The 27,899-nt window shown below is 37.5% G+C and overlaps 2 protein-coding genes across 14 annotated transcripts in view; both read left to right on the forward strand.

Moving 5' to 3' along the window:
• Positions 1-18,183, forward strand: part of ADAM9 (ADAM metallopeptidase domain 9) — a 115,749-nt gene extending 97,566 nt beyond the window's left edge. The window contains exons 19-22 of the mRNA XM_033231685.1: positions 2,741-2,882; positions 3,953-4,040; positions 15,063-15,130; positions 16,790-18,183. Coding sequence (XP_033087576.1) covers positions 2,741-2,882; positions 3,953-4,040; positions 15,063-15,130; positions 16,790-16,883 — 392 coding nt within the window. The 3' untranslated portion in view covers positions 16,884-18,183. The remainder of the gene's footprint in view (positions 1-2,740; positions 2,883-3,952; positions 4,041-15,062; positions 15,131-16,789) is intronic.
• A 1,649-nt stretch (positions 18,184-19,832) lies between these two features.
• ADAM32 (ADAM metallopeptidase domain 32) overlaps positions 19,833-27,899 on the forward strand; it is a 174,478-nt gene continuing 166,411 nt past the window's right edge. For 4 of the 13 annotated variants that reach the window (XR_004441834.1, XM_033231794.1, XM_033231786.1 and 1 more), the window contains exon 1: positions 19,835-20,990. Coding sequence is in view for 12 of the 13 variants with exons in the window: in XM_033231794.1 (XP_033087685.1) it covers positions 20,840-20,990 (151 nt within the window). In the remaining variant the exon portion in view is untranslated. Of the gene's footprint in view, positions 20,991-27,899 lie in introns of all 13 variants that reach the window. The other 9 variants (XM_033231726.1, XM_033231743.1, XM_033231805.1 and 6 more) reach the window with 8 other exon arrangements.

Raw genomic sequence — 27,899 nt, forward strand, 5'->3', positions numbered from 1 at the left:
TGTGGTCTCCTTACATGCATATATCCATCAGCACTGATGCAGATCTTTCAGCTTTTCTGTGTAGCTCCCTTCCCTTTGGTACTTTGCCTAGGAACTCTAGCTGCCTTGCCCTCTTCAGAATACCAGCTCCATCTCTTTAACTGAGGGAGACCACTGGGGTTTGGTTTGGTGCCCACATCCCTTATTAGTGTCTGTTAACTTTCCTTAGACACTAACCTCAGACAATTGTAAGGCTCACCTTATTTTTTTTTCTGCCTCTCAGGGATCATTGCTCTTTGTTACCTGATGTCCAGTGTCTTGAAAACTGTTGTTTCATATATTATGTCTGGTTTTCTGGTTATTTTAGCTGGCAGAGTAAATCTGGTCCCTGTTACTTTACTTTGGCTATAACTGGAAGTCAGAACTATGGATTTTAATGGCTGTGTATCATTTCATCCTGTGGATGTGCTGTAACTTCACTTAGCTGTTTTCTGATTATTTGACATTTAGATTGTTTCTAAGATTTTGATAACACAGTGTTAACATTGTAGTGTACATGTTAATGCGTATACATTTTTCCAATTGAAGAGTCAGTTGCCAGTAATGAGGTTAGTTTGAAGAGAATAATCCTTTTTATGGTTGTTTTAGGAGTAAAAATTCCTAATAAATGATACATTCGTATAATGCCACCTAACAGTGCAAAATATCAGTTTCAAAATAATCTTGCCAGTGTTGAATGCTTTAATTTAAATTTTGTCTACTCATTAGTAAGTATAAAATGACATAGGAAGCTTGCTTTAATTTTTTATACAGTTGACCCTTGAGCAATGCAAAGATTAGGGGCTCCAACCCCCTGCGTAGTTGAAAACCCATATGTAACTTTTGGCTTCCCCAAAACTTAACTACTAATAGTCTGTTGTTGACTGGAAGACTTACCTATTGGTAACATAAACAGTTGATTACCACAGATTTTGTCTGTTATATGTATTGTATACTGTATTATTATAATAAAGCAAGCTAGAGAAAAGAAAATTTATTAAAATCGTAATGAAGAGGAAATATATATACTATAAGTGGAAGTAGATTTTCATAAAGACCTTCATCCTCATCATCTTCCCTCTATAGGCTGAGGAGGAGGAGGAAGAGGAGAGGTTGATCTCAGGGGTGGTGGAAACACAAGATAGCCTGCATATAAGTGGACCTGCACAGTTCAAACCCACATTGTTCCAGGGCCAACTGTATTTTGATTTTCAGTTGGGATAAATATTGTTTCATATAACAACTTTTTACAGAAATTTCTGGTTCTTTAACAAACTTAAAATTATGAATCAGTTTACCACTCCTGTTTATATCTACTATATTGTTTCTCATAAGAACACAGAACAGATAAAATACTTAAAGAATTTGTAAAAGTTCTAATGAAACTTAAAATCTAGAAGGCATGAAAATAAGATTGATAAATTCAACTATACAAAAATAATAAACTTCTCCATGGAGAAAAGCATAGTGCCATAGGTTAAAATGGGGAAAATATTTCCAACTTGTATCATGGACAAAGCTAATCTCTCTAATCTATAAAGAACTTTTAGAAATTAAGAAGAAAAAAGCAAGAGTCCAGTAGAAAAATAGTCAAAGGACTGAGCAGAAAAAAATAAACAATGTTTCCTTAAGAAAAAATGAGGCTGGGTGCGGTGGCTCACGCCTGTAATCACAGCACTTCAGGAGGCCGAGGCGGACAGATCATGAGGTCAGGAGTTGGAGACCAGCCTGGCCAACATAGTGAAACCTGTCTCTACTAAAAATACAAAAAAATTAGCTGAGCGTGGTGGCACATGCCTGTAATCCCAGCTACTCGGGAGGCTGAGGCAGGAGAATCGCTTGAACCCAGGAGGCAGAGGTTGCAGTGAGCTGAGATCGTGCCATTGCACCAGCCTGGGCAACAGGGTGAGACTCCATCTTGGGAAAAGAAAAGAAAAGAAAAAAAATTATCAACTCATAGTATTAAAAAAAGTAAATTAAAATTCTATAAGAGAAATTTTTTCACCTGCCAGGTTGGCAAAAATCCGGAAGTTTGGCTCTGTGGGTGAGGCTATGGGGAATTCTTATATATTGCTTGATATTACAAGCAATAAATTGTAACCATTACTATTGAAAGACAAATTGACAATACCTAAAAGAAATGCTGAATGCACTTGTTTATTGATACAGCATTTCTGCTTTAGGGAAATTATTCTGTAGTTATTATACCTACACTCATATGATATGACATATGTACAAGGTTATTCATTATAGCAGTTTTTTTGGTAGTAGCAAAAGATTGGAAAAATACAAGTGTTTATCAGTAGGGTGCAAGTTAAATAAACTCTAGAACATCTTCACAATGGAGTTTCGTATAGCTGTATGGAAAACGAGGAGGACCACTATATTCAGATAAGTGGAAAAAAACTGATGCACCAAATGGTATATATATAGTATGCTACCTTTTGTGTAAGAAAGTGTTGACAGTGGAAACATATTTTGTTCTTGTTTGCTCAAAGAAATACTGTAAGATTACAGAAGAAACTAATAAAAGTGATTATTTTTGTGAAGGCAGAAATAAAGTGGGCAGGAATGAACTGTGAGGAACACTTCTCAATGTATTCAATTAATGTCAGTTTGATTTTTGAGTAATGTGAAAATTAATGTAAAGTATTTATAATCATCTAGTATTTTCTGGGTAGTATGAGTTTGGTGACTGTTGATGTAAAATTCTTCTCTCTAGAAATGAATACTGCGTTGAGGGATGGACTTCTGGTGTTCTTCTTCCTAATTGTTCCCCTTATTGTCTGTGCTATTTTTATCTTCATCAAGAGAGATCAACTGTGGAGAAGCTACTTCAGAAAGAAGAGATCACAAACATATGAGTACTTAGATTTTTTTCTTTTAATTCCTATATTAAATATATACACATATTTTCTGAGACAGAATCTTGACTTCCCTGGGCTCAGGTGATTCTCCCTGCCTCAACCTTCCAAGTAGTTGGGATTACAGGTATGCCACCACACCCAGTTAATTTTTGTATTTTTTTGTAGAGGTGGGGTTTCACCATGTTGCGCAGACTGGTCTTGAACTTTTTGAAGCCATCCATCTGCCTCAGCCTCCCAAAGTGCAGGGATTACCGGAGTGAGCCTCCACGCTTTGCTTATATTAAATAATTTATAAAGTATTAATGCTGATAGTCATATCACCAGAGATTGGTAATCCTCTAAAATAGGGTTGTAAGTTATTTCCCTGACCTTTCGACATGATTAGCATGGGTTGAAAGGTGGTGGTGACCAAGCCGCCTCTCTTATGAGGAGGAGAAAGGATTATGTTGGTCAGCCTTTAGGCTGCTGAAAGTGGCCCTCAAGAGTTCATTTTGCTTAACACCAATTTCTGATAGAGGAGTAAGTAGATACTTCCTATCATACTTCCAACTGACCAGTCTATGCCCAATTCCCCCATCTGCATTTTTGAAGTTTGAGTTCCATAACTACAGCTATCTTTCATACATCTCCACTGCACTGATTTGCTGTCACCTCAGCATGTCTAAAACTTACCTATTACCTTTCCAGCCAATCCATTCACTACCCTTGGATTTCCTAATTTTTAAAATGACTACTTGGCCACCTGAGAATATGCTTTTACTCTTCTCTGATTTTAGGAAGACTTGAGAAAAGTTAGGGAACATTGGCCTCACTGACCACATTTCACAATTTCTTAAAATTTCAGTTTAATTATAAAATGTGGTTAGTAATGCTTTCTAATACCATAAGGATTAAAAATATGTGAAAGCTGTTAAAATGACTTAAAATTTTTAACTGTATCATGATTATCATCCCCACCACTACCAACATCATTATTCTGTATTTGGGAAAATGCAAAATGTGTGTAATATTTCATGTAGAAATGTTTTAATCTTAATTTAGATCAAAAGTAATTGTATCTCTTTCAGATCAGATGGCAAAAATCAAGCAAACCCTTCTAGACAGCCAGTGAGTGTTCCTCGACATGTTTCACCAGTGACACCTCCCAGAGAAGTTGTGAGTATAAAATGAAAAATTATTTTTCTTTATTGTATTAAAGGATCAAATGCTTAAAGATTAAAAAAAAGATATGTAGATATAGTTATGTAGTTATGTAGATATAGCTAGAAACGTAGATACCTTCTTAAGAATTCAAGAGTATTGTATGTGGTCCCTGAGTTTTTTGTTTTTGTTTTTGAGACAGAGTCTTGCTCTGTTGCCCAGGGTGGGGTACGGTGGCACAATTGCATCTCATTGCAACCTCTGCCTCCCAGGTTCAAATGATTGTCATGCCTCAGCCTCCCAAGTAGCTGGGATTAAGGTGTGTACCACCACGCCTGGCTAATTTTTGTATTTTTCATAGAGATGGGGTCTCACCACATTGGCCAGGCTGGTCTTGAACTCCTGACCTCAAATGATCCACCCGCCTTGGCCTCCCAAAGTGCTGGGATTACAGGTATGAGCCACTGTGCCCTGCCCCCTGAGTTTTTTAAAGGAAAACCAGCAGAGTCCTTCACTCAGAGGACACAGAAAAAGACAGCTGGGCCGGGCGTGGTGGCTCAAGCCTGTAATCCCAGCACTTTGGGAGGCCGAGACGGGCGGATCACGAGGTCAGGAGATCGAGACCATCCTGGCTAACATGGTGAAACCACGTTTCTACTAAAAAAAAAATACAAAAAAAAAAAAAAAAAAGAAAAAGACAGCTGGACATTAGGAATGCCTTGCCTAGCAACCAGGATTGGGAAATGACGTGGGACCTATGCTATCACTACTTTTTTCTATGTCTGCTCTTTTCCTATTTTCAATACCTGTCTCCATCTCCCTATGGGATGTTACCAAAGACCTTGGTGCTGAGCTATTGGATTGGCCTAATTGTCTCAGGTATAGGACTGATAGTCACTGTTCCTGCAAGTGTATGAGGGAGTGTTTAGATCATGATACACTTTTACTGATCTGCATATATCCCTAAGCAATATGTAATTTTTAAATCTGTTTTAAAACTTTTAAGAATGTTTTATTTGATAATTTGCACATATATCTGCAACCTGCTTTCCCCTTAATGTCGTGTTGTGATGTATCTTTCTCAATAGATATAGCTGTGATTCATTCATTTTCACTGTTGATTAGAAATCCTTCTTCATTTTTTAATACACACACACACACAGAGAAAGAGAGAGAGAGAGAGAGAGACAGAATCTCCCTATTCTATCCCCTTTTCCTTTATAAAAAGGAGACAAAAATTGTTATGCCCTTTCTCTTAACCATGTATCTTGGAGATTTTTCCACATCGTTATGTATACAGGATGGCCATATAGGCCCTATGCATGCTAGTTCAAAATTATCTGTATACTTTTCTTCATCATTGGCATATATGTATATATTTCTTATTTGATTTTGGCAATATATATATATAAACTTTGCCATTTTAACCATTGTTTTCAAGATGTTTTTTGTGAATTTAACAGCAGTGGTAAAAAAAAAACACTAATATTTACCATCTTAACAGTTTTTACATGTATAGTGCAATACTCCTAAGAATATTTACCTATGTTTTCTTTTAGTAGTTTTATAGTTTCAGGTCTTCTGTTTAAATCTTTAATCCAGTTTGAGTTGATTTTTGTATATGGTATGAAATACCAGTTCATTTTGATTTTTCTTCATGTGGATATGAAGTTGTCCCAACACTATTAATTGAAGTGACTGTCCCTTCTTCATTGTGTATTCTTGGCACCTTTGTTGAAGATTAGCTGACCATAAATTTGTGGATTTGGGGTTCTCTATTCTGTTATATTTGTCTTTATGTCTGTTTTATGCCAGTTGTATGCTGTTTTAATTAGTATAGCTTTGCAGTGTATTTTAGAATTTGGTAATGTGTTGCTTCCAGCTTTGTTCTTTTTGCTCAAGATTGGTTTATTGATTCTGGGTCTTTTGTGATTCCATATGAATTTTAGGATTTTTTCTATTGTTATGAAAATTGTCATTGGAATATTAATGGGTATTGTATTGAATCTGTAGTTTGCTGTGGTTATTTTAATATTAATTCTTCCAGTCAGTGAGTATGGGATATCTTTTCATTTATCTGTGTCTTCAGTTTCTTTCATCAGTGTTTTATAGGTTTCCTTGTACAGATACTTATTTTTGGGGTTAAATTTATTCCTATTTTATTTATGTATGTATTTTTGCTGTCATTCTAAATGGAATTTTTTTTCTGGATTTCTTTTTCAGATAGCTTGTTGTAGTGTATAGAAATGCTACTGATTTTCATATGTTGATTTTGTATTATGCAACTTTACTGAATTGATTTAACAGTTTTTTGGTTGACTCTTTAGGGTTTTCTATATAAAAGACCATGTCATCTGCAAACAAGGACAGTTTTACTTCTTCCTTTCCAATTTTGATGTCTTTTATTTCTTTTTCTTGCCTAACTGCTCTGGCTAGAAATTCTAGTACTATATTGAGTAGAAGTGGTAGGAGTGGACTTCCTTGTCTTATTCCTGATCTTAGAGGAAAAGCTTTCAGTTTTTCATTGTTCAGTATGATGTTAGTTGTGGGCTTGTGATGTACGGCCTTTATTGTGCTGAGGTTCATTCTTTCTTTCTTTCTTTTTGTTTTTGAGATAGAGTCTCGCTCTGTCACCCAGGCTGCAGTGCAGTGGCACGATCTTGGCTCACTGCAACCTCTTCCTCACAGGTTCAAGTGATTTTCCTGCCTCAGCCTCCTGAGTAGCTGGGATTACAGGCATGTGCCACCCTGCCCAGCTAATTTTTATATTTTTAGTAGAGAGACAGGGTTTTGCCATATTGGCCAGACTGGTCTTGAACTCCTGACCTCAGGTGATCCACCTGCCTCGGTCTCCCATAGTGCTGGGATTACAGGCATGAGCCACCATGCCTGGCCCAGTTTATTCTTTGTATACAAATTTGTTGAGAGTTTTTATCATGAGAGAATGTTGAAATTTGTCAAATGCTTTTCCCTCATTTCTTAAAATGATCACTTGGTTTTTGTTATGTTTATGTTCTTCACTTCTGTTTTTTGTTGTGTAGCATATTTATTGATTTGAGTATGTTAAACCATCCTTGCATCCCCAGAATACATCTCACTTGGTTATTGGGAAATATCCTTCTATGTGCTGCTGAATTCAGTTTGCTAGTATTTTGTTGAAGATGTTTGCATCTATGTTCATAAAGGATATTGGCCTGTAATTTTCTTTGCTTGTGGTGTCCTTGTCTGGCTTTGTTTTCAGGGTGATGCTGGCCTTGTAAAATGAGTGTAGAAATATTCCTTCCTCTTCAAGTGTTGGGAAGAGTTTGAGAAGGATCACATTAGTTCTTCTTTAAATGTTTGGTAGAATTCAGCTGTGAATTTATCAGGTCCTGAGTTTCTTTGATGGGAGACTTTTTAAAGTTACTAATTCAGTCTCCTTACTTATTATTGATCTTTTCAGATTTTTTATTTCATCTTGATTCAATTTGCATATGTTGTATGTTTCTAGGAATTTATTTTTTTCCAGGTTCAGTTTGTTGGTGTATGATTGTTCATAGCAGTCTCTTATAAAACTTTGTATTTCTGTGGTATCAGCTGTAATGTCTCCTCTTTCATTTCTGATTTTATTTGATTCTTCTTTCTTTTTTCTTAGTCTACTTAATGGTGTGTTAATTTTATTTATCTTTTCAAAAAACCAACTCTTAGTTATATTGATTCTGTTAACACCATTTTTCCAATATTTCATTCATTTTTGCTCTGATCTTTGCTGTTCCCTTTCTTCTACTATCTTTAGGCTTAGATTGTTGCTCTTTTTCTAGGTCTTGAGGTATAACATTAGGTTGTTTATTTGAGATTTTTAAAAAAAATGTAGGCACTTATTGGTATAGACTTGCTATAAACTTCCCTCTTAGAACTGCTTTTTCTGTGTTGCATACATTTTGTTATGTTGTGTTTCTATTTTTATTGTCTCAAGATTCAGTTGTTTCTTGGTACACATTGGGGATTGGTTCCAGGACCCCCACATATAGCCCAGTCTGTCTATCCTCAAGTCATGCTCTTGGCCCTGCAGAACCCACATATAGGAAAAGTTGGCCGTCTATATATGTGGGTCATGAATACTGTATTTTCTATCTGTGTTTAAAACAGGCTGAAAAAAATCTGCATATAGATGTACCTGTGCAGTTCAAATCTGTGTTGCTTAAGTATCAACTGTATTTTAAAATATTTCTTGTTATCTGCTATTGACCAAGTGGTTGTTTAGGAGAGTGTTTTTTAATTTTCCTGTATTTGTGAATTTTCTAAAATTCCTTCAGTTACTGATTTTGAGTCCTAATATTGTAAGTTGGAAAAGATACTTGATGTCAGTCTTTTAAAATTTGTTAAGGCTGGTTTTGCAGCTTGTATTATCTGTCCTGGAGAATGTTCTATGTGCATTTGAGAAGAATGTATATTCTGCTTCTGTTGGATGGAATATGTTTGTTAGATTAGTTTTTTTTAAAGTCTAGTTTGAGTCAAATGTTTTCTTACTGGTTTGTTGTCTGGATGATCCATCTGTTGTTGAAAGTGAAGTATTGAAGTTTCCTACTAGTATTGGGTTGCTATTTAGCTCTCCCTCCAGATTAATTAATATTTGCTTTATATATTTAGGTACTCTAAATTGGCTGCATATGTATTCACAGTTGTTATAGTCTTGTGATGAATCGACCCCTTTACCATTAATGCCCTTTTTCATCTCTGTTTTTATTGTTTTTGATGTTACATCATTCTGTCTGATGTAAGTATTGCTATCCTTGTTCTCTTGGTTTCCATTTGCACAGAATACTTACTCATATTTAAAGAAGTTACTGATAGGTAAGGACTTCCTATTGCTATTTTGTTTTTGACCCTTCCTTCTTCCCTTGCTGCCTTTTGTATTTCTTTTTAATTAAAAAAAAATCAATTATGGCTACATAAGAGTTGCACATATCACATGATACATGTGATATTTTGAAACAAGCATACGGTGTGTAATGATCAAATCAGGGTAATTGGGATAGGCATCACCTCAAGGATTTATAATTTCTATGTTAGGAACATTCCAACTCTACTCTTTTAGCTATTTTGAAATATACAATAAATTTTTTTTGTAGTAATATTTTGATTCTCATTTTCCTTTGTGCATATTCTATAGTATATATATTGTGATATCTTTGCAATTACATAAAATATTTTATAAATGTATAGCAATCTATTTTAAACTGATAACTTCAATCACAAAAACTCTACCCTTTATATTTCTTCTTCTTCCACTTTATGTAATTGATGATACAAAATTACCTCTTTTTATATTGCTTATCATTAACACAGATTCATTACTTTTTATGCTATGCTTTTAACGTTCTAACAAGATTTAAAAGTGATTTTCACACTTACAGTACTACAGAATTCTCTACTTGTCTATACGCTTACCTTTATTATTGAGTATTTTCATATGGTTTTGTGTTGCTATTTATTTTCCTTTCTCTTCACCTTTTTTGCTCCTCTGCCACTTTGATTTTGAGTATACTGTCTTTGAGTCCACTGATACTTTCTTCTACCTCATCGTGTTTGTTGTTGAATCCTTCCAGTGAATCTTTCAATTTAGCATTACAGTTTTCAGCTCCAGAATTGTTGTTTGGTTCTTCTTTATAGTTCCTATCTCTTTGTTGATATTCTCATTTTGTTCATACATCATTTTCCTGATTTATTTTAGTTGTCTCTCTGCATTCTCTTTTAATTTTTTGAACATCATTATGATGGTAATTTTTGAATTCTTTGGTAATTTATATATACCTGTTTCCTTAGGGTCAGTTTCTGGAGATTTAGTTTGTTCCTTTAAATGTGCCGTGTTTCTGTTTCTTTGTATTATGTGTCATTTATTGTTGGGATTTTGGCATTTGAAGAATGAGCTGCCTTTCCCAGATTTTGCAGCCTTGTTTTATACAAGGAAGACTTACACTACTCAGCCTGGCTAGAGATTCTGGAAGCCTCTCAAAACTTTTTTTTTTTTTTTTGGGAGACAAAGTCTTTCTTGGTTGCCCAGGCTAGAGTGCGGTGGCGCCATCTCGCCTCATTGCAACCTCCGCCTCCTGCAACAAGTGATTCTCCTGCCTCAGCCTCCTGAGTAGCTGGGACTACAGGTGTGCGCCACCACTCCCAGCTAATTTTTGTATTTTTTAGTAAAGATGGGGTTTCACCATATTGGCCAGGCTGGTCTCGAACTCCTGACCTTGTGATCTGCCTGCCTTGGCCTCCCAAAGTGCTGGGATTACAGTGTGAGCTACCATGCCTGGCCTGTTGTCTAGTATTTTAAATCTTTTTAAAAATTCTACACTATAGATATGACTGTTGAATTATGAAATGTTTGTTTAGGTTTGTGAGACCATACACCAATTAAATTAATTGTTAAGAGGATGGACTGTGAGCCAGACTGCCCAATTTGAGTACTGCCTTTGTCACTTTATAAGCTGTGACTTTAGGCAAGATTCTCAAACTCTCTCTGTACTTGTTTCCTCATCTGTAAAATAATAATAATAATAGTACTAATCACAAATGACTTTTGTGAAAATCAGAGGGATTCGTATGTGTGGAGCACTGAGAAGTGCATGTGGCACATGTGAAATGCTCTATGAGCTTTAGCTATTTTCCCATGTGTTCATTGTCTGCTTTCAACCTTATTGAATCTCAGCTTATTTTTCTGGTATATCTACTTCAACAGGGTATCTTATAGAAGTTCCCTTAGCGAAGGTATTTTGGTAGTAAATTCTCTCAGTTTTTGTCTTTTCAGAATGTTTTTGGCTGACAGCTGTTTTTTTTTCTAAGAACTTTAAAGAGACTATATGTTAACATCCTTTGTTGCAATTTAAACATTGTCTGCTATTCTAATTTCTGCTGTAGATGATATTTTTTCCATGTGGCTTTTTCTTCTGTATCTTTAGTTGGTGTAGATGTGGACTTTAAAAAACTCCTTTGCCAATAAATAGAGTTCCTGAGTTGATTTACGTTTTTCAATTCTAGCAAATTCTTAGCAATTATTTCTTTATTGCCTCTGTCTCATTATCTGATTAACTCTTTCACGCATTTCTTGCATATTAGACTTCTTACTATCTCTCTGTTTCTTAACCTCTCTTTGCTATTTCCAATATTCTTGTGTATTCCATTCTGATTATATTGGATCTACCTTCTATTCACTAAGTCTCTACTAAACTATGCCAAATCTTCTACTTAACCGACTCATTGAATGTCTAATTTCACTAGTTTTATAGTACATTTCATTCCTGTAGTTCTACTTAGTTCTGTTTTGAATCTGCCTGGTTATTTGTGATTGTTTGTTATAGTTTTATTATCTGTTTTAAAGCTTTTATTTATTAAAGCATATTCAAACACCTACTTTATGTGGTGTATCTGATCATTTTAATATGTATGCCCTTGGTGGCTTCTCAGGTTTGTTATTTCTGCTGACTCTCATGATGGCCTTATTTCTTAGTGCACTTGTGATGTTGATTGTAAACTCACATTCTTTGGAACTTTATATTGGAAATAAATATATTTGAGACCTGAATTATAGTGGGTTTCTACTGAGAGTATTTTTCTTTGCCGGATGCTTGGGGCATGGTCAGTCTTTGATGTCTTTAAACTGAAATTTTTGTTGATTTTTTTTTTTTTTGACAACACAAATGTTATAAACTCTGGTCCCCAAACTCTTATGAGGATGAGTGTGTGGTAAGAATTTCTCAGTGGAGACTGTTTTTTAAGTTCCCTGTCTATTAGCAGGGGCAGTATCACCACGGGCCTTCCTTGAGGCAGGTATTTGTTTTTCTAGTTAACCCATGTGGATATTACCCTTCGTATGTCTAGGCTTTGTATAGGGCCTTGTATTCACCATTCCATCCAGCTCAGGCCCTGGCTTTTCCTCCTTTGTCTGTGGGTTACTGAAACGCATACTGCTGCCTGCCAAGGATAGGAAGATGTTCACAGGATGAAGGCAACTCTGTTGTTTGGACTCTTTCATACCTTCTTGGTTTTTTTTGGCCTGTAAGATGTTTCTTACTTCCCACCAACCCAGCCAAGTGTTTCAAAATACCTTTTAAGTATTTTAGGCAGCATTTTAGGTGTACTGTACTGGGAAGTTTTCTCTGGATATTTGGTCTACTCTTTGCAAGAAGTGAACATGTACTTCATTCTTTTTAATAACTGCATACTGTTCCCTCTTATAAATTTACCAGAAATTTAAAAACAGGTTGTTTCCAGTCTTATACCATAAAAAAATGTGGCACCAAGCCTCCTTGTAAATAGATCTTTGCATGTATTTAAAAATATATGTCAAATAAATGCCAAAAAAGATTTAAAAATTTTTAAATTTTATTTTTAATTGGCAAATCATAGTTGTGTACGTTTATGGGGTACAGCATGATGTTCTATGTAAACAATGTGGAAACGATTAAATCAAGCTAATTAACATATCCAGCACCTTGCTTGCTTATAATCTTTAGCTTTTCATTAATTTATATTTAATTGACAAATAATAATTGTGTATATTTTGGGGTATGGTGTGATTTTTGTTTTTTGTTTTTTTTGAGATGGAGTCTCACTCTGTTGCACAGGCTGGAGTGCAGTGGCATGGTCTCGGCTCATTGCAACCACTGCCTCCCGGGTTCAAGCAATTCTGCCTTAGCCTCCCGAGTAGCTGGAATTACAGGCGTGCGCCATCGTGCCCGGGTGATTTCTTTGTAGAGACGGGGTTTTGCCATGTTGGCCAGGCTGGTCTTGAACTACTGACCTCATGTGATCCACCTGCTTCAGCCTTCCAAAGTGTTGTGATTACAGGCATGAGCCACTATTCCTGGCCACAATGTGATGTTTTGGTCTATGTATACCTTGTAAGATTCAGTCAAGCTAATTCCCATACCCATCACCTCACCACATTGTCATTCCAAAAGTGGACTGGATCCCTTTAGAGTGGTGCTCCTATGGCTTGTGGAAAGGGATGGAGACATTTTGTTGCATTTTTCACCAATTTTTACAGTACATATAAATCATTCTGTGGTGAAAAAAATTACAGATGATAGACCACCTGTTCTGTGTGAAGGGGGTGGCCTGCCCCTCCACACTTGTGGGTGTTTCTCGTTAGGTGGAAACGAAAGACTTGAGAAAAGGAATAAGACACAGAGACAAAGTGTAGAGAAAGAAAAGCGGGGCCCAGGGGACCGGCGCTCAGCTTACAGAGGACCCACGCTGGCACCGGCCTCTGAGTTCCCTTAGTATTTATTGATAATTATCTTTGCCATCAAAAAGATAAGGGAGTGGCTGGGCAACAGGATCATTGTAGGGAGGAAATCAACAGTAAGACATATGAACAAAAAATCCTTGTAACATGAATAAGTTTAAAGGAAAACGCTGTGCCTTGAGATGCATATGTGAACATCTCCATAAACTTTTTAGCAGTATTGCTCCAGCAAGCCCCACCTTATTCCTAAAGGTGGTTTTCTCCTTGCTCAGTAAACAAAGCACACAATGGGTTTTACCCGGAGATATTCCATTGCCCAGGGAGGGGCAGGAGACAAATGTTTTTCTTTTTCTCTTTCTTGAGATTTAAGAGAATGGTGATGACCTTTAACCATAAGCAGCCTTTAGGCACTTGTTTAACAAAGCACATTCTGCACCGCCCAAAATCCTTTTAACCTTAAATCACCTTCGCACATGTCTCTTGCAAGGACAAAGTTGAAGGTAAGGTCACAGATTAACAGCATCTCAAATACAGAACTAAATGGAGTCTTTTATGTCTACTTCCTTCTTTATAGACATGGTAACAAACTGATCTCCTCGTTCTTTTCCCCACACTGTGGTAGAAGCCAGAGGGTGTTCAAGGTCTTCACCACCACTGCATTCTCTGCCAGTCATAGAACTTTAGGAGTAGATAGTAAAGAACATAGAACTTTTAACAGTAGATAGTAAAGAACATCTTGGTCAAGATCACTTCCTTATTGATTTAGTAATTCCATCTGATCTTTCCTAACGTCTTCTAACATAATGTGATATGTGAAAAATATTACTTTTACTTTCTTATTGAGGCTAAGTTATACAGTTTCATTTTGTTGTAAACTTCAGCTACTTCATCAAGGAAGAATATAATGAATTCCAAAATCAAGGATTCTAGCTGAGTGGTATTTATAGTATTAGTTAGATACTGTATAGGTTTGGCAATACATTTTGGAAGATTTTATTTAAAATACATTGACATAGGAAATATGTTACCTTTTAACTAATACAGTTGGTTTGAACCAAGATCATAGCACTTTGGTATTACTGAATTAAAAAAAAAATACCTTAAAAGAATTAAGTATTCCACGTTTAGTGGTAAAGATACGTCAAATAAGCAAAATATTTTATAGCATTATAATGCTATAATTCACAGCATTATAAATAAATACAGGTTGAGCACCCCTAATCTGAAAATCCAAAATGCTCCAAAACCCAAAACTTTCTGAGCACCAACATGATGCCACAGGTGGAAAATTCCACACCTGCCCTAATGTGACGAGTTGTAGTCAAAACGCACTGTTGAGTACTTATATGTGAATAAATCTAAGAACATGATTGCTTACCAGTAGTATATAAATTCAGAGTCAGGAATGATGGTGATGCCAAACAACCACAGATTGTCCACATGAGGGGCTGAGAGAGTCACACCTTTGCTTTCTGATGACTCAGCATACACAGACATTGTTTTATGCACAAAATTATTTAAAATATTGTATAAAATTACCCTGAGGTTATATGTATGAGGCCTGTATGACACATCAATGACTTTTCTGTTTAGACTTGGGTCCCATCCCCAAAAATCTGATAATGTATGTGCAAATATTCCAAAATTGGAAAAAAATCTGAAATTTGAATCTCTTCTGGCTCTAAGCATTTCCATTAAGGAATATTCACCTGTAGTCTGTTTATTGATTTTAAATATAGAGATTTCTTTTATGTAGAAATCATATTTATGAGCACATAGTGGTAATAACCTTACTATATTTTTCTTTTTAGCCTATATATGCAAACAGATTTCCAGTACCAACTTATGCAGCCAAGCAACCTCAGCAGTTCCCATCAAGGTCAGAAGAAAATTTACTTAGATTTTTTTGACCAGAATAAAACCTAGGGGTTAATGTCTAATAATTTCCCCTGTATTTTAATGTAATTTAGTGAAAGGTATTTACTGTCAACAGTTTACAAGAACATGATTTGCAGAAAAATGTTAAAATAACTTTTATATAAATTTTATCATATTGGTACAGGGTCAAAATGAAATATTAAAGAAGCTTGAGCAAGGCATAGATTCTGCTGCCACAGCTTTCATGTGCATAAGATTTAGAAGCAGGGGCCTTTGAGATAACCAGCAGTTGGAAACCAGATGGGTTAGAACAGCCTTCCTGTCAAAAACAGCTAAAAAAGCTGGACAATATAAGAAAATACATGTTTGAAGGCATAGAAGACTAAAGAAGTGAGGAATTGTGGGGGTAAGGTCAGGAGAGGAAGGAAATCTAGAAATAGTCCCAGCTTTGGGGGCCACTTTTCCTTCCTAAATGAGTTTACCTGTTCTGACAATAGACAGGCTAGGAAGCTGAGGAGAGCATTCTGCAAACTCACAGGGCAGATTGGACAAAATTTGGAATCCTGCCAAAGAGGAGGCACCCTAGCAAACATCTCAGGTTCTGTGCTGGGACCCAGAAGTAAGAGTGGACTAGACCTTCAACTGATTTCTACAATTTCTTATGTTTTGCTCATGATCAAAAAAAGCCAAGTGTAAAAGAAAATATGACTAAAACCAAAAAACAATAGGCCATAGAAACTGAGAGGGTATCCAGTAAATAGACATGGACTTTAAAGTAACTATGATGTCATGGAATTAAAAGTCAGTATTGAGAATTTCACCACAGAACTAAAAACTTAAAGAATCAATGCAAATTCTAGAACTGAAAAACACAAGAACTGAAATGACTCAATGGATGGGCTTAAAATCATCAGGAAGGAAGATAATTTATTACTTCATTTTGTATCACATAAAATGCATATGACCCTCCCATCCCCCAAAAGTCTTTCAACTTACAATTGCATTGCAACTCTGAGGACTATCTTCATATGTAATCTTTATTATACAATAAGAATACATTGAAATCCAACTGAGGATCAGGGGAAGAGTATATAAATTATGAGGGAGACATTCACCAGGTAGTGTTCTAATGTGTTATTGGAGTAGAGGTGTACTAGAATTGGATGATGAGGTTAGGAGAGGCTGTCCACAGGTGGAAGTATGAGGTTTGAGATGGACACCTGGTATAGAAGTCATAATACTTTTAATTCTCAGAGTGGATCTCATGTTGAGGGAGCCATAAACAGCTAGGTTTAAACCTAGCAGTAATTTGCTGCCCTCAGATTCTAACAGCACAGGCAAGTGCTTGATCACTTGGTGTCTTTTACAGTTTATCTTTACCATTTCATGTGCTTTTTTTTTTTTGAAAAAACATGTAAACTAGAAACTTCATACAACATTGTTGATTATGGAGTAATATTATTTAAAGTAGTTATTCCATTTTAGACTCTAATTGGAGCCCTTTAGCCATTGAATATCGCCTTAATACTGATCTCAGAATGTAAAGTACCCTTTCCTATTGTCAGAGATGTTGAGGATGGTGTTATGCTGAGCTTGTAATGAATATGGCATTATTTCACCCAGTCTAAACACGCTGTTAACTCTCTCTTTTCCCTCACAGGCCGCCTCCACCACAACCGAAAGTATCATCTCAGGGAAACTTAATTCCTGCCCGTCCTGCTCCTGCACCTCCTTTATATAGTTCCCTCACTTGATTTTTTTAACCTTCTTTTTGCAAATGTCTTCAGGGAACTGAGCTAATACTTTTTTTCCTTGATGTTTTCTTGAAAAGCCTTTCTTCCTGTTGAAACTATGAATGAAAACAAAATACCACAAAACAGACTTTACTAACACAGAAAAACAGAAACTGATTGTGAGAGTTGAGAAATACAAGGAAATTCATTAAAGCCAGGGAATTTACAATAACATTTCCGTTTCCATCATTGAATAAGTCTTATTCAGTCATCAGTGAGGTTAATGCACTAATCATGGATTACGTTATTTTGAACATGTTATTGCAGTGATTCTCAAATTAACTATTGGTGTAAGATTTTTGTCATTATGTGTTTAAATGTTATTCTGAATTTTTTACCTTAGTTATCATTAATGTAGTTCCTGATTGAACATGTGATAATCTAATACCTGTGAAAACTGACTAATCAGCTGCCAATAATATCTAATATTTTTCATCATGCACGAATTAATAATCATCATAATCTAGAATCTTGTCATTCACTACATGAATAAGCAAATGTTGTCTTCAAAAGAATGCACAAGAACCACAATTAAGATGTCATATTTTGAAAGTATAAAGTATACTAAAAGAGGGTGTGTGTATTCACGCACAGTTACTCGCTTCCATTTTTATGACCTTTCAACTATAGATAATAACTCTTAGAGAAACTAATTTAATATTAGAATTTCTATTATGAATCATGTTAAAGCATGACATTCTTTCACAATAGCACTATTTTAAATAAATTATAAGCTTTAAGGTACGAAGTATTTAATAGATCTAATCAATTATGTTGTTGATTCATGGCTATAATAAAGCAGGAACAATTATAAAATCTTCAATCAATTGAACTGTTACAAAACCACTTGAGAATTTCATGAGCACTTTAAAATCTGAACTTTCAAGCTTGCTATTAAATCATTTAGAATGTTTACATTTACTAAGGTGTGCTGGGTCATGTAGAATATTAGGCACTAATATTTTCATAGAAATTAGGCTGGAGAAAGAAGGAAGAAATGGTTTTCTTAAATATGTACAAAAATGTTACTGTGGTATCTATGAGTTATCATCTTAGCTGTGTTAAAAATGAATTTTTACTGTGGCAGAAATGGTATGGATAGTAAAATTTTAAGCACTAAAATTTTTTTCATAACCTTTCATAATAAAGTTTAATAGGTTTATTAACGGAATTTCATTAGTTTTTTAAAAGTGTTTTTGGTTTGTGTATATATACATATACAAATACAACATTTACAATAAATAAAATACTTGAAATTCTCTCTTTTGTGTCTCCTACTAGCTTCCTACTCAACTATTTATAATCTTATTAATTAAAAAGTTATAATTTTAAATAAAAATCTAGTCAAACTTTTATAGATATTATCTCACTAATTGTCAGACTTTTGCCAAAGTGTGCACAGTGGCTTTTGGAGAACAGATTAGTTTTGAAGGAGGCAAAAATTTCAGTTTTCTGAAGACAGCATGTTATTTTAACAATCAAGTATACATATTAAATATTGTGGGCTATCTCAAATGAAGGTCCATCATTTCATTTTAAATCTCTGAATGAATTCATATAAGACTCAAACGTTTATGCCGTTCACTCATGTAGCCTCAATTTTTGCAGTCGTAATGCATATCACTGAAATTTTACAGTTGGTAATGTATTAACTATGTAACTTAACACTTGGAATTAAATAGTTCTTTAGATCTTTGACTAGTTAAGAAAGTTTTTAAAAGGACCATTGGATCTGAACTTCTTTTACTTTTATATACTTTTTAATATATGTTTTTTACTTTCTTGGTCATGGATGCCACTTCAAAATTTGAAAATAGTAAAGGATGTCCTTTCTATCTTAAAAAAAAATAAATAAGGATAAATTATGCAAATTTGACATCTCCGTTTGACTCTGTCAAACTGACCTTGTTCAGGGTATTGCATTCTCCTTTTCTCCTGTGTCTGCAACCATAGAGTTAAGTACAATTTGGGTTTTCTAAACCCAAATCAGATTTCATTAAATTTCATAAATGTTTGCTAAAACCTACCATTTTTCAGACACTGTATTAGGTACTGTGATATCTAAGTTCTGGATAGGATATGTTTCCTGACTTTTAGAAGCACATCCTCTGTTATGAAGAGAGCCATACACACAAGAACAATACAAAATCAATCCTATTAAAGATACAAACCAAAAGGTTGGGGAGTAAGAAAGAACACAATAAGAACCAGAAATTCATTCAGAATACTTACCGCTAATTGATGAGTTGAAGCATTTACTGTAATTGCTCTTCTGTTTGTTTCAAAGCAAGGTGAAACTAGCTGTGGCTCAGCAGCTGCCTAAAAGCAATGTTAGCTTAGCATTGGCTGTTCCTATTGAGATAAAAACTCAGTGTATTTTTTTGTTGCCTTGTTCTGCTACTCCTCCACCCAGCCGAGATGGAGTTTTGCTCTTGTCACCCAGGCTGGAGTGCAGTGGCACAATCTCTGCTCACTGCAACCTCTATTTCCCGGGCTCAAGCGATTCTCCTTCCTCAGCCTCCCCAAGTAGCTGGGATTTCAGGCGCCCACCACCACGCCTGGCTAATTTTTATATTTGTTAGTAGAGACGGGATTTCACCATGTTGACCAGGCTGGTTTTGAACTCCTGACCTCTGGTGATGCACCCACCTCATCCTTCCTAAGTGCTGGGATTACAGGTGTGAGCCACCGCATCTGCCTGTTGCCTTGTTTTGGTTCATGCTATTAATTTCAGCTGTCGATTTCCCTGTTGAAATTGCTTGCATCCATAAAAATCACATCTTCATTTTAAATGTGTTAATTCCCCAAGTGAGATTTTTCTGTTCCCATGAGGCCTTTTAGTTTATGTGTTGGCCTATTACATAGTATGAGAAATTAATCCATTCTTTGGGATTTGAAAAGAATGAAAAGCTAATGCATACAGATGGAGACCTGGTGTGAGGCTGGGAAGGAGGAGACATTGCAGTTCCAGGGAATAAAGCATTGTTTAGGAAAGACCCAAAGTCAGAGCTGCCAAAGCACCGGGGATAGGAGAAATTAAGTGGCAGGTTCCGGTCTGAGTTCAGAAAAATTGCTATGCTGAGGCATTTGGCTATAATTTTCTACTGAAATGTAAGTACTGTAATTGTGGGCAAGAATCTTCTCTATCTCTTTCACTACATGAAATGAGTATTTATTGCACTGAGAAGTTTCTGAACAATAGAATGACATCACATGAGTTTTAGCCAATGGCCTGCGGAGAACCAGACTGGCGGAAAAAGCCTGGTTATGAAGTCCATTTGGGCAGCGTCAGTGGGGAAAAAATGCAGCTGGCGCTCTTCAAAAATATGAAGAGCTGGCGTTTCATATTGAAAAGCGGTTCACTCTTCCCTTCTTTGGAATATTCACACATCTGGCTAGTTTTGAAAAAATATTAGAAACAGGTTTGGTAAATATGAGTATATATTTGGGTGTGTATATAGATTTTAATTCAGAAAGTATTACACATTGGCTTTTGAAGGGACCTAGGAAGTGCCTGTAATCCCAGCTACTCAGGAAATTGAGGAGGGAGGATCGCTTGAACCGAGGAGTTCGAGACCAGCCTGGTTGGGCAGAATAGTGAGCAACCCCGTCTCTAAAACAACAACAACAAAAAACAACTGGGAAGTGTCTGGTGCAGAAGAGCACACGCTGACTGTGAATAAGTGTGTCAGTTCTTAAGGTCCATCAACACAAAGCGAAAAGTTAGTGGAGGACTACGAGCACGATCGCGACAGAGGGCGCTGGGTGGTCCGTGGCTCCAGCAACCACGCAGCGGGGTGCGCCGCGAAGGGAGCTGGATGTTTTAGTCTCGGGGCACCCGCCGCGGGCTCTTAGTGTTCCGGACGCTGAACACCGAGAGCACCCCGGGCTCCGGGGCCTCCGGAGAACGCTGCCCCATGAACGCGCGGGGAGCGGCCCCCGGCGTCCGCGCGTACCCGGCAACTCCCGGCGTCCCAACGGCTTCCGGCTGGCAGCCCCGAAGCCGCACCATGTTCCGCCTCTGGTTGCTGCTGGCCCGGCTCTGCGGCCTCCTGGCGTCAAGACCCGGTGAGCCAGCCCAGACCCTGACACTAGACCGGACGCTCCTCACACTGCGGCCTGACTCCCTGCAAAGCCCGGGCCCTCCCTGCCTGGCTCCCTTTGGTCCTGTCACCTTGGCAACGGGGCCTCTCCCAGGGGATTAGGCGCCCCATCCGGATGGAGAAGCGACTCAGGACCCAGCGCCAGGGCTCACACCTGTAATCCCAGGGCTTTGGGAGGCCGAGGCGAGCTGATTGTTTGACCTCGGAGTTGGAGACCAGCCTGGGCAACACAGCAAGACCCCATCTCAAAAAAAAAAAAAAAAAAATTAAAAAATGTTCCGAGATAGTGATGCGCACCGGTGGTCCCAGCTACCTGGGAGGCTGAGGGAGGAGGACCACGTGAGTCCAGGAGATGGAGGCTGCAGTGAGCCAAGATCGCCCCCACTGCACTCCAGCCTGGGCCACAGAGATCCTGTCTTCTTTTTAAAAATTAAAAAAAAATTTTTTGTGTGACTGAGACCCTTCTGTTGCCCAGGCTGGAGTGTAGTGGGCAACAGTGGGCAACAGAGGGAGACTCCAGCTCATAGTTCCCCAGAACTATGAGGAAAATAAATTTCTGTTGTTTAAGCCATGCAGTCTACACTATTTTGTTATGGCAGTGGGAGCTGACTAATATAGTACTTAACAGCAAAATGATTGAAAAACTATAAAAGTTCATTAGTAAAAGAACTGCTAAATAAACTGTGGTTACCTCCAAACAATGCAAATGGAACACTGTGGAGAGGGAGGAAGTAAGACACGCCATGTACTGACTCTGGCTGACAAGATTCAGAATAGTATGTAATAAGAGGAGGAAAATCAGGGCATATCAGAACATTTTACTTGCATGTAAGCCTCCCTGGTGATACTGTAAATTTTTGAGAACTCTTCCTACTCTTCTTCCTATCCTGCCACAATTACCTCTACAGCATAGCAGAGGTGTGGTCAAGGCCAGGGTGTCAGCCTGGTTAGACCAGGGTGAGGGTTCTCTTCCTGGCTTGTAAACAGCTACCTTCTCCCTGCATACTCACAGGACCTTTTCTTTGTGTACAAGGAAAGAGAGAGCAGGAGCAAATTCTCTGATGTCTCATCAGGGCACGAATCTCATCATGAGGGTCCTGCTCTATGCCTGAAACCCTGGTTACCTCCCAAAGACCATAACCAAATACTGTCACCTTGGGGGTTAGGGATTCAACATAGATTTTTGTGGGATACATTCAGTTCATAACGTACAAGACTTTAATGCAGTGATTGTCAAAGTTTTTGGGTTCAGAACTCTCTTATACATGAACAATTATTGAGATTCTCAAAGAGCTTTTGTTTATGTGGATTTATATCAATGTTTAACATATTAGAAATTAAAGTAGAAATGTAAGAATGTGTATCTCATTCATTAAAAATGAAAGTAATGGCCAGGTGTGGTGGCTCACGCCTGAAATCCCAGCACTTTGGGAAGCTGAGGCAAGTGGATCACCTGAGTGAGGTCAGGAGTTCTAGATCAGCCTGGCCAACATGGCAAAACCCCATCGCTACTAAAATAAAAAAAAAAATTAGCCAGGTGTGGTGGTGCGTGCCTTCATCCCAGCTACTCAGGAGGCTGAGGCAGGAGAATTACTTGAACCCGGGAGGCGGAGATTGCAGTGAAGCAGGTCGTGCCATTACACTCTAGCCTGGGTGACAGAGGGAGGCTCTGTCTCAAAAAAAAAAAAAAAAGGAAAGTAATATGCCTTTACATGTTAACATACGTATCACATTTTCAAAATAAAAATAACTATATTTTCCAAAACAAAAAATATGAGAACAGCAACATTTTTGTGAATCTCTTTAATGTCTGCTTTAATAGAAGACAGCTACTTCTCATTTCTGCTTCTGCAGTCAATCTGTTGCTGTATATTTCGTGTGAAATAGCTGAAGAAAATCTAGCCTATATAGTTGGAAAAGGAAGAAATACCTTAATACCTTTTATTCAGATCATTGAAGGTATTCTTTGTGTACTACAACAAAAGTTGAGCAATGGTGAAGTTTAGTTGCAATGTAGAACATATCAATGAACTTTTCTTAACATGCTGTATTAATCCATTATCTATCTTGAACTCTGGTATGTTATCCATGTATTTTTGAATGTATTATTTTTTTAAAAATTTTTAAATTTTTGTAAAATACATGTAAAATAAAATTTCCATCTAACCATTTAAAAAATATTGGCCGGGCGCGGTGGCTCAAGCCTGTAATCCCAGCACTTTGGGAGGCCGAGACGGGCGGATCACGAGGTCAGGAGATCGAGACCATCCTGGCTAACACGGTGAAACCCCGTCTCTACTAAAAAAAAAAAAATACAAAAAATTAGCCGGGCGAGATGGCGGGCGCCTGTAGTCCCAGCTACTCGGGAGGCTGAGGCGAGAGAATGGCGTAAACCCGGGAGGCGGAGCTTGCAGTGAGCTGAGATCCGGCCACTGCACTCCAGCCTGGGCGACAGAGCGAGACTCCGTCTCAACAAAAAAAAAAAAAAAAAAAAAAAAAAAAAATATATATTAATAGGGCTGGGCGTAATAGCTCATGCCTGTAACCCCAGCACTTTGGGAGGCTGAGGAGGGTGGATCACCTGATGTCAGGAGTTCGAGACCAGCCTGGCCAACATGGCGAAGCCCCGACCGTCTCTACTAAAAATATAAAAATTACAGATGTGGTGGCACGTGCCTGTAATCCCAGCTACTCAGGAAGCTGAGTCAGGAGAATTGGTTGAACCCAGGAGGCGGGAGTTGCAGTGAGCTGAGATGGCACCATCACACTCCAGCCTGGGTGACAAAAGCAAAATTCCATCTCAAAAAATAAAATTAAATTAAAAATATTAATAAACTTTATTTTTTAGAGCAGTTTTAGGTTCATAGCATAATTGAGCTGAAAGAGTTCCCATATAGCCCCTGTTCCCAAATATGCATTTTTCCCACTATCAACATCTGGCACCATGGATCCATTTGTTACAACTGAGCCTGCACTGACACATCATTATCATCCAAAGTCCACAGTTTGCATTAGGGTTCATTCTCCACGTTGCACATTCTGTGGTTTTGACAAATGTACAATGACATGCATCCACCATTGTAGTATTATACAGAATAGTTTCACCGCCCTACAAATCCCGTGTGTTCTGCTTATTTATCCCTCCCTCCCCACTGCCGCTGGCAACGACTCATCTCATTAGTCCTCATAGTTTTGCCTTTTCCAGAATGTCAAGTATTTGAAATCATATAATATGTAGCCATTTTGGATGGAATTTTTTTTACGTAATAATGTGCATTTAAGGTTCTCCCATGCCTTTTCTTGGCTTGATAGCTTATTTATTTATTTAATTGTTTTTTTGAGATGGAGTCTTACTCTGTTGCCCAGGCTGGAATGCAGTGGCAGGATCTTGGCTCACTGCAACCTCCGCCTCCTGGTTTCAAGCAATTTTCCTGCCTCAGCCTCCCAAATAGCTGGGATTACAGGTGCCTGCTACCATGCCCAGCTAATTTTTTTGTATTTTTAGTAGAGATGAGGTTTCAGTATGTTGAGCAGGCTGGTTTCGAACTCCTGACTTCAAGTGATCCACCTGCCTTGGCCTCCCAAAGTGCTAGGATTACAGGTATGAGCCACTGCGCCTGGTCGCTTATTTATTTTCAGTGCTGAATAATATTCAATTGTCTGGGTCTACCACAGTTTATTTATCCATTTACCTACCAAATGACATCTTGGTTGCTTCTAAGCTTTGGCAGTTATGAATAAAGCTTCTATAAACATCTATGTGCAGGTTTTTGTGTGGACATAAGTTTTCAACTCATTTGGGTAAATACCAAGAAATGCTATTGCTGGATCATATGATAAGTGTATATTTAGTTTTTTTTTTTTTTTTTTTTTGAGACGGAGTCTTGCTCTGTCGCCCGGGCTGGAGTGCAGTGGCCGGATCTCAGCTCACTGCAAGCTCCGCCTCCCGGGTTTATGCCATTCTCCTGCCTCAGCCTCCGGAGTAGCTGGGACTACAGGCGCCCGTCACCTCGCCCGGCTAGTTTTTTGTATTTTTAGTAGAGACGAGATTTCACCATGTTAGCCAGGATGGTCTCGATCTCCTGACCTCGTGATCCGCCCATCTTGGCCTCCCAAAGTGCTGGGATTACAGGCTTGAGCCACCGCGCCCGGCCGTATATTTAGTTTTTAAAGAAACTGCCAAACTGTCTTCCAAAGTGGCTGTACCATTTGCATTCCCCCTAGCAATGAATGAGAACTTCTGTTATTAATGCTGTCATATTATAAATTATATGCATAACTACAAGTGCAAGAAATCCTGGCTGTCTTTTTAATTATAACTCAGAAGAGAGAATTTAAACTTTCAAAGGAAAATGCCAACTCCAAACTGCTGATGGTCCCCAAATCAGCAATTTGGGGATGGCATTTTCACATTGAGCAATCACTCCTCATGTCCTCCTCCTTCCAGCCTCTGGCAGCCACTGATCTGCTTTGGATTTACCTGGCAACCACTGTCCCTTTGGATTTACCTATTCTGGGTATAAATGGAATCATACAAAACGTGACCTTTTCTGTCTGGCTTATTTCACTTGCATAAGGTTTTCAAGGTTCATTTCTGTTGTAGAATGCACTAGAACTTCATTCCTTTTTGTGACTGAATAATATTTCATTGTATATATTCACCCGTTTGTTTACCAATTCATCAGTTGATGGACATTTGATTGTTTCCAACTTTTGGCTGTTAGGAATAATGCTGCTAGGAACATTCATGTACCAGTTTTTGTGTGGACATATGTTTTCATTTCTCTTGGATATGTACTTACAAAGGAAAATGTTAGGCCCAATGGTATAGGTATGTCCATTTCCTCTTCTGGACTTTGTTATCCCCCAATAATGAATTGGCTATTCTGGGTCTTTTACCTCCTCGTGATACAGTAGAATATGTTGGTTGATATCCACAAAATAGCTTGCTGGAATTTTGACTGGGATTGCCTTGACATAGAACAAATTGGGAAGAGGCTGGGAATGGTGGCTTACGCTTGTAATCCCAGCACTTTTGGAGGCCGAGGCGGGTGGATCACTTGAGGCCAGGAGTTCAGGACCAGCCTGGCCAACATGGTGAAACCCCATCTCTACCAAAAAAATACAAAAATTAGCTGGTCGTGGGGACACATGCCTGTAATCCCAGCTGAGGCAGGAGAATTACTTAAACCTGGGAGGCGGAGGTTGCAGTAAGCCAATATCATGCCACCGCACTCCAGCCTGGGCGACAGAGCAAGATTCTGTCTCAACAACACAACAACAACAAAAAAAAAAAAAAAAAAAAGAAAAGAAAAGAAAGAAAAGAAAAAGAAAAGAACACGTTGGGAAACGCTGACATCTGATGGAGTGGCAGTGACTACCTACAATGTTTTGTTGAAAATGATTCTGAGGCTTTGCCTAAATTTAGTGTAAAAACTGTGATACCTACTAGATTTTTGAAGTGACATATGCATTTATGTATCAGTCTTTTCCTAAAGTGGGATAGTTGAGGCCAAATTTGGCTTTGCATCAGAATAATCTCTGGATATTTCTAAACATACAGATTTCTGGATCCAAATCCTGGAACTTTAAAAATAATTGTAAACTTGTTAATAATTCTTATTTGGTAATATGTGATTACATTCAAAATCAAGTAAAAGAGGCTACCCTATACGTTACCATCTTTCCTGGTTGTCAATTTTACTATACTTTTAAAGAAAACGACTGTTTTATCAGTTTGATGGTACTCTTTCTGGACTTTTCTCTAGACACTTAGATATAAATATGTATGGTCCTTTTGAAGTAAATTATAAATGATGAAAGCATATTGTATACATTTATGTATATCATCTATTTTTATATATTTTGGATATTAATCATTTTATTTTTTCTATATCTTGCACAAGTTTTCTTCAATGTGTTATTGATCTTTTTATTTGTGATATCCTGATTTTTGTGCTAAGTTTATCAACACTTTCTTATGGCTTCTGCATTTTGTTTTCCTTATTAAGGCTTCCCTTGGTACAATGATTAAAACAAATGGTTTCCCATACTTTCTTAAAGTTATTTTACAACTTTAGAAAATTTAGCCTTTCAGTCTTTCTAATCGTTTTGTGACTTTGTACATGAAGTCTTATAATCCACATTGTGGTGCTAGATAGGAAACTATATTTGTATTTTTCTAAATGGATAATGAATACTGATATTACATCATTCCCCCATTTAATTGAAATGCGAAATTTAATGTGAAATTATAGTTGATTAGTGAAAAAAATATAGATTCCAATGTGTTGATTTGTTGAAACAAATCAACACGGCTCCCAATACCTAATATGCAGTTATTGACCTGGCAAATGTTATTTTCAATTCCAGTCAGCAATGGTGACAAATGCCTTTATCTGACAAGAATAATACATTTTTCACCACCTTCCCTTCAAGCTGTCAACTCTCCTGTCATAGCACAGAGGGACACTGACCGTTTTGATTTCCTATTAGAACATCATGAATGTAGTAGTAGACGTTAAACTATCACCGCCCCCTCGCTCCCAAAGTACACAGGTAGGTCTCAGTTAGAGACTTGTCATGGCACTGAGGATACACTGAAAGGGTTTAAATAAAGAGAGTTTAGCTATGGGACTATTTATAGAGATGTGGGCACCAATAATTAACGATGAAATGCACAGACTGGTAACAGTGGAAAGCCATATCACATGTGTTGAATTGATTGTTTGCAAAGATGGCGATGGCCTTAAATCTTCCTCCATCCTTGTGTGTGCTTCCTTTTTGCAACATTTCTTTGTCATTCCTCCCATTGAGAGGTAGAATGTATTTCTTCATTCTCTGAATCTGGTTGGCCTCATGACTTGCTCTGGCC

This window comes from Trachypithecus francoisi, unplaced genomic scaffold, assembly GCF_009764315.1.
Source record: "Trachypithecus francoisi isolate TF-2019V2 unplaced genomic scaffold, Tfra_2.0 Contig01440, whole genome shotgun sequence".
Lineage (NCBI taxonomy): Eukaryota > Metazoa > Chordata > Mammalia > Primates > Cercopithecidae > Trachypithecus > Trachypithecus francoisi.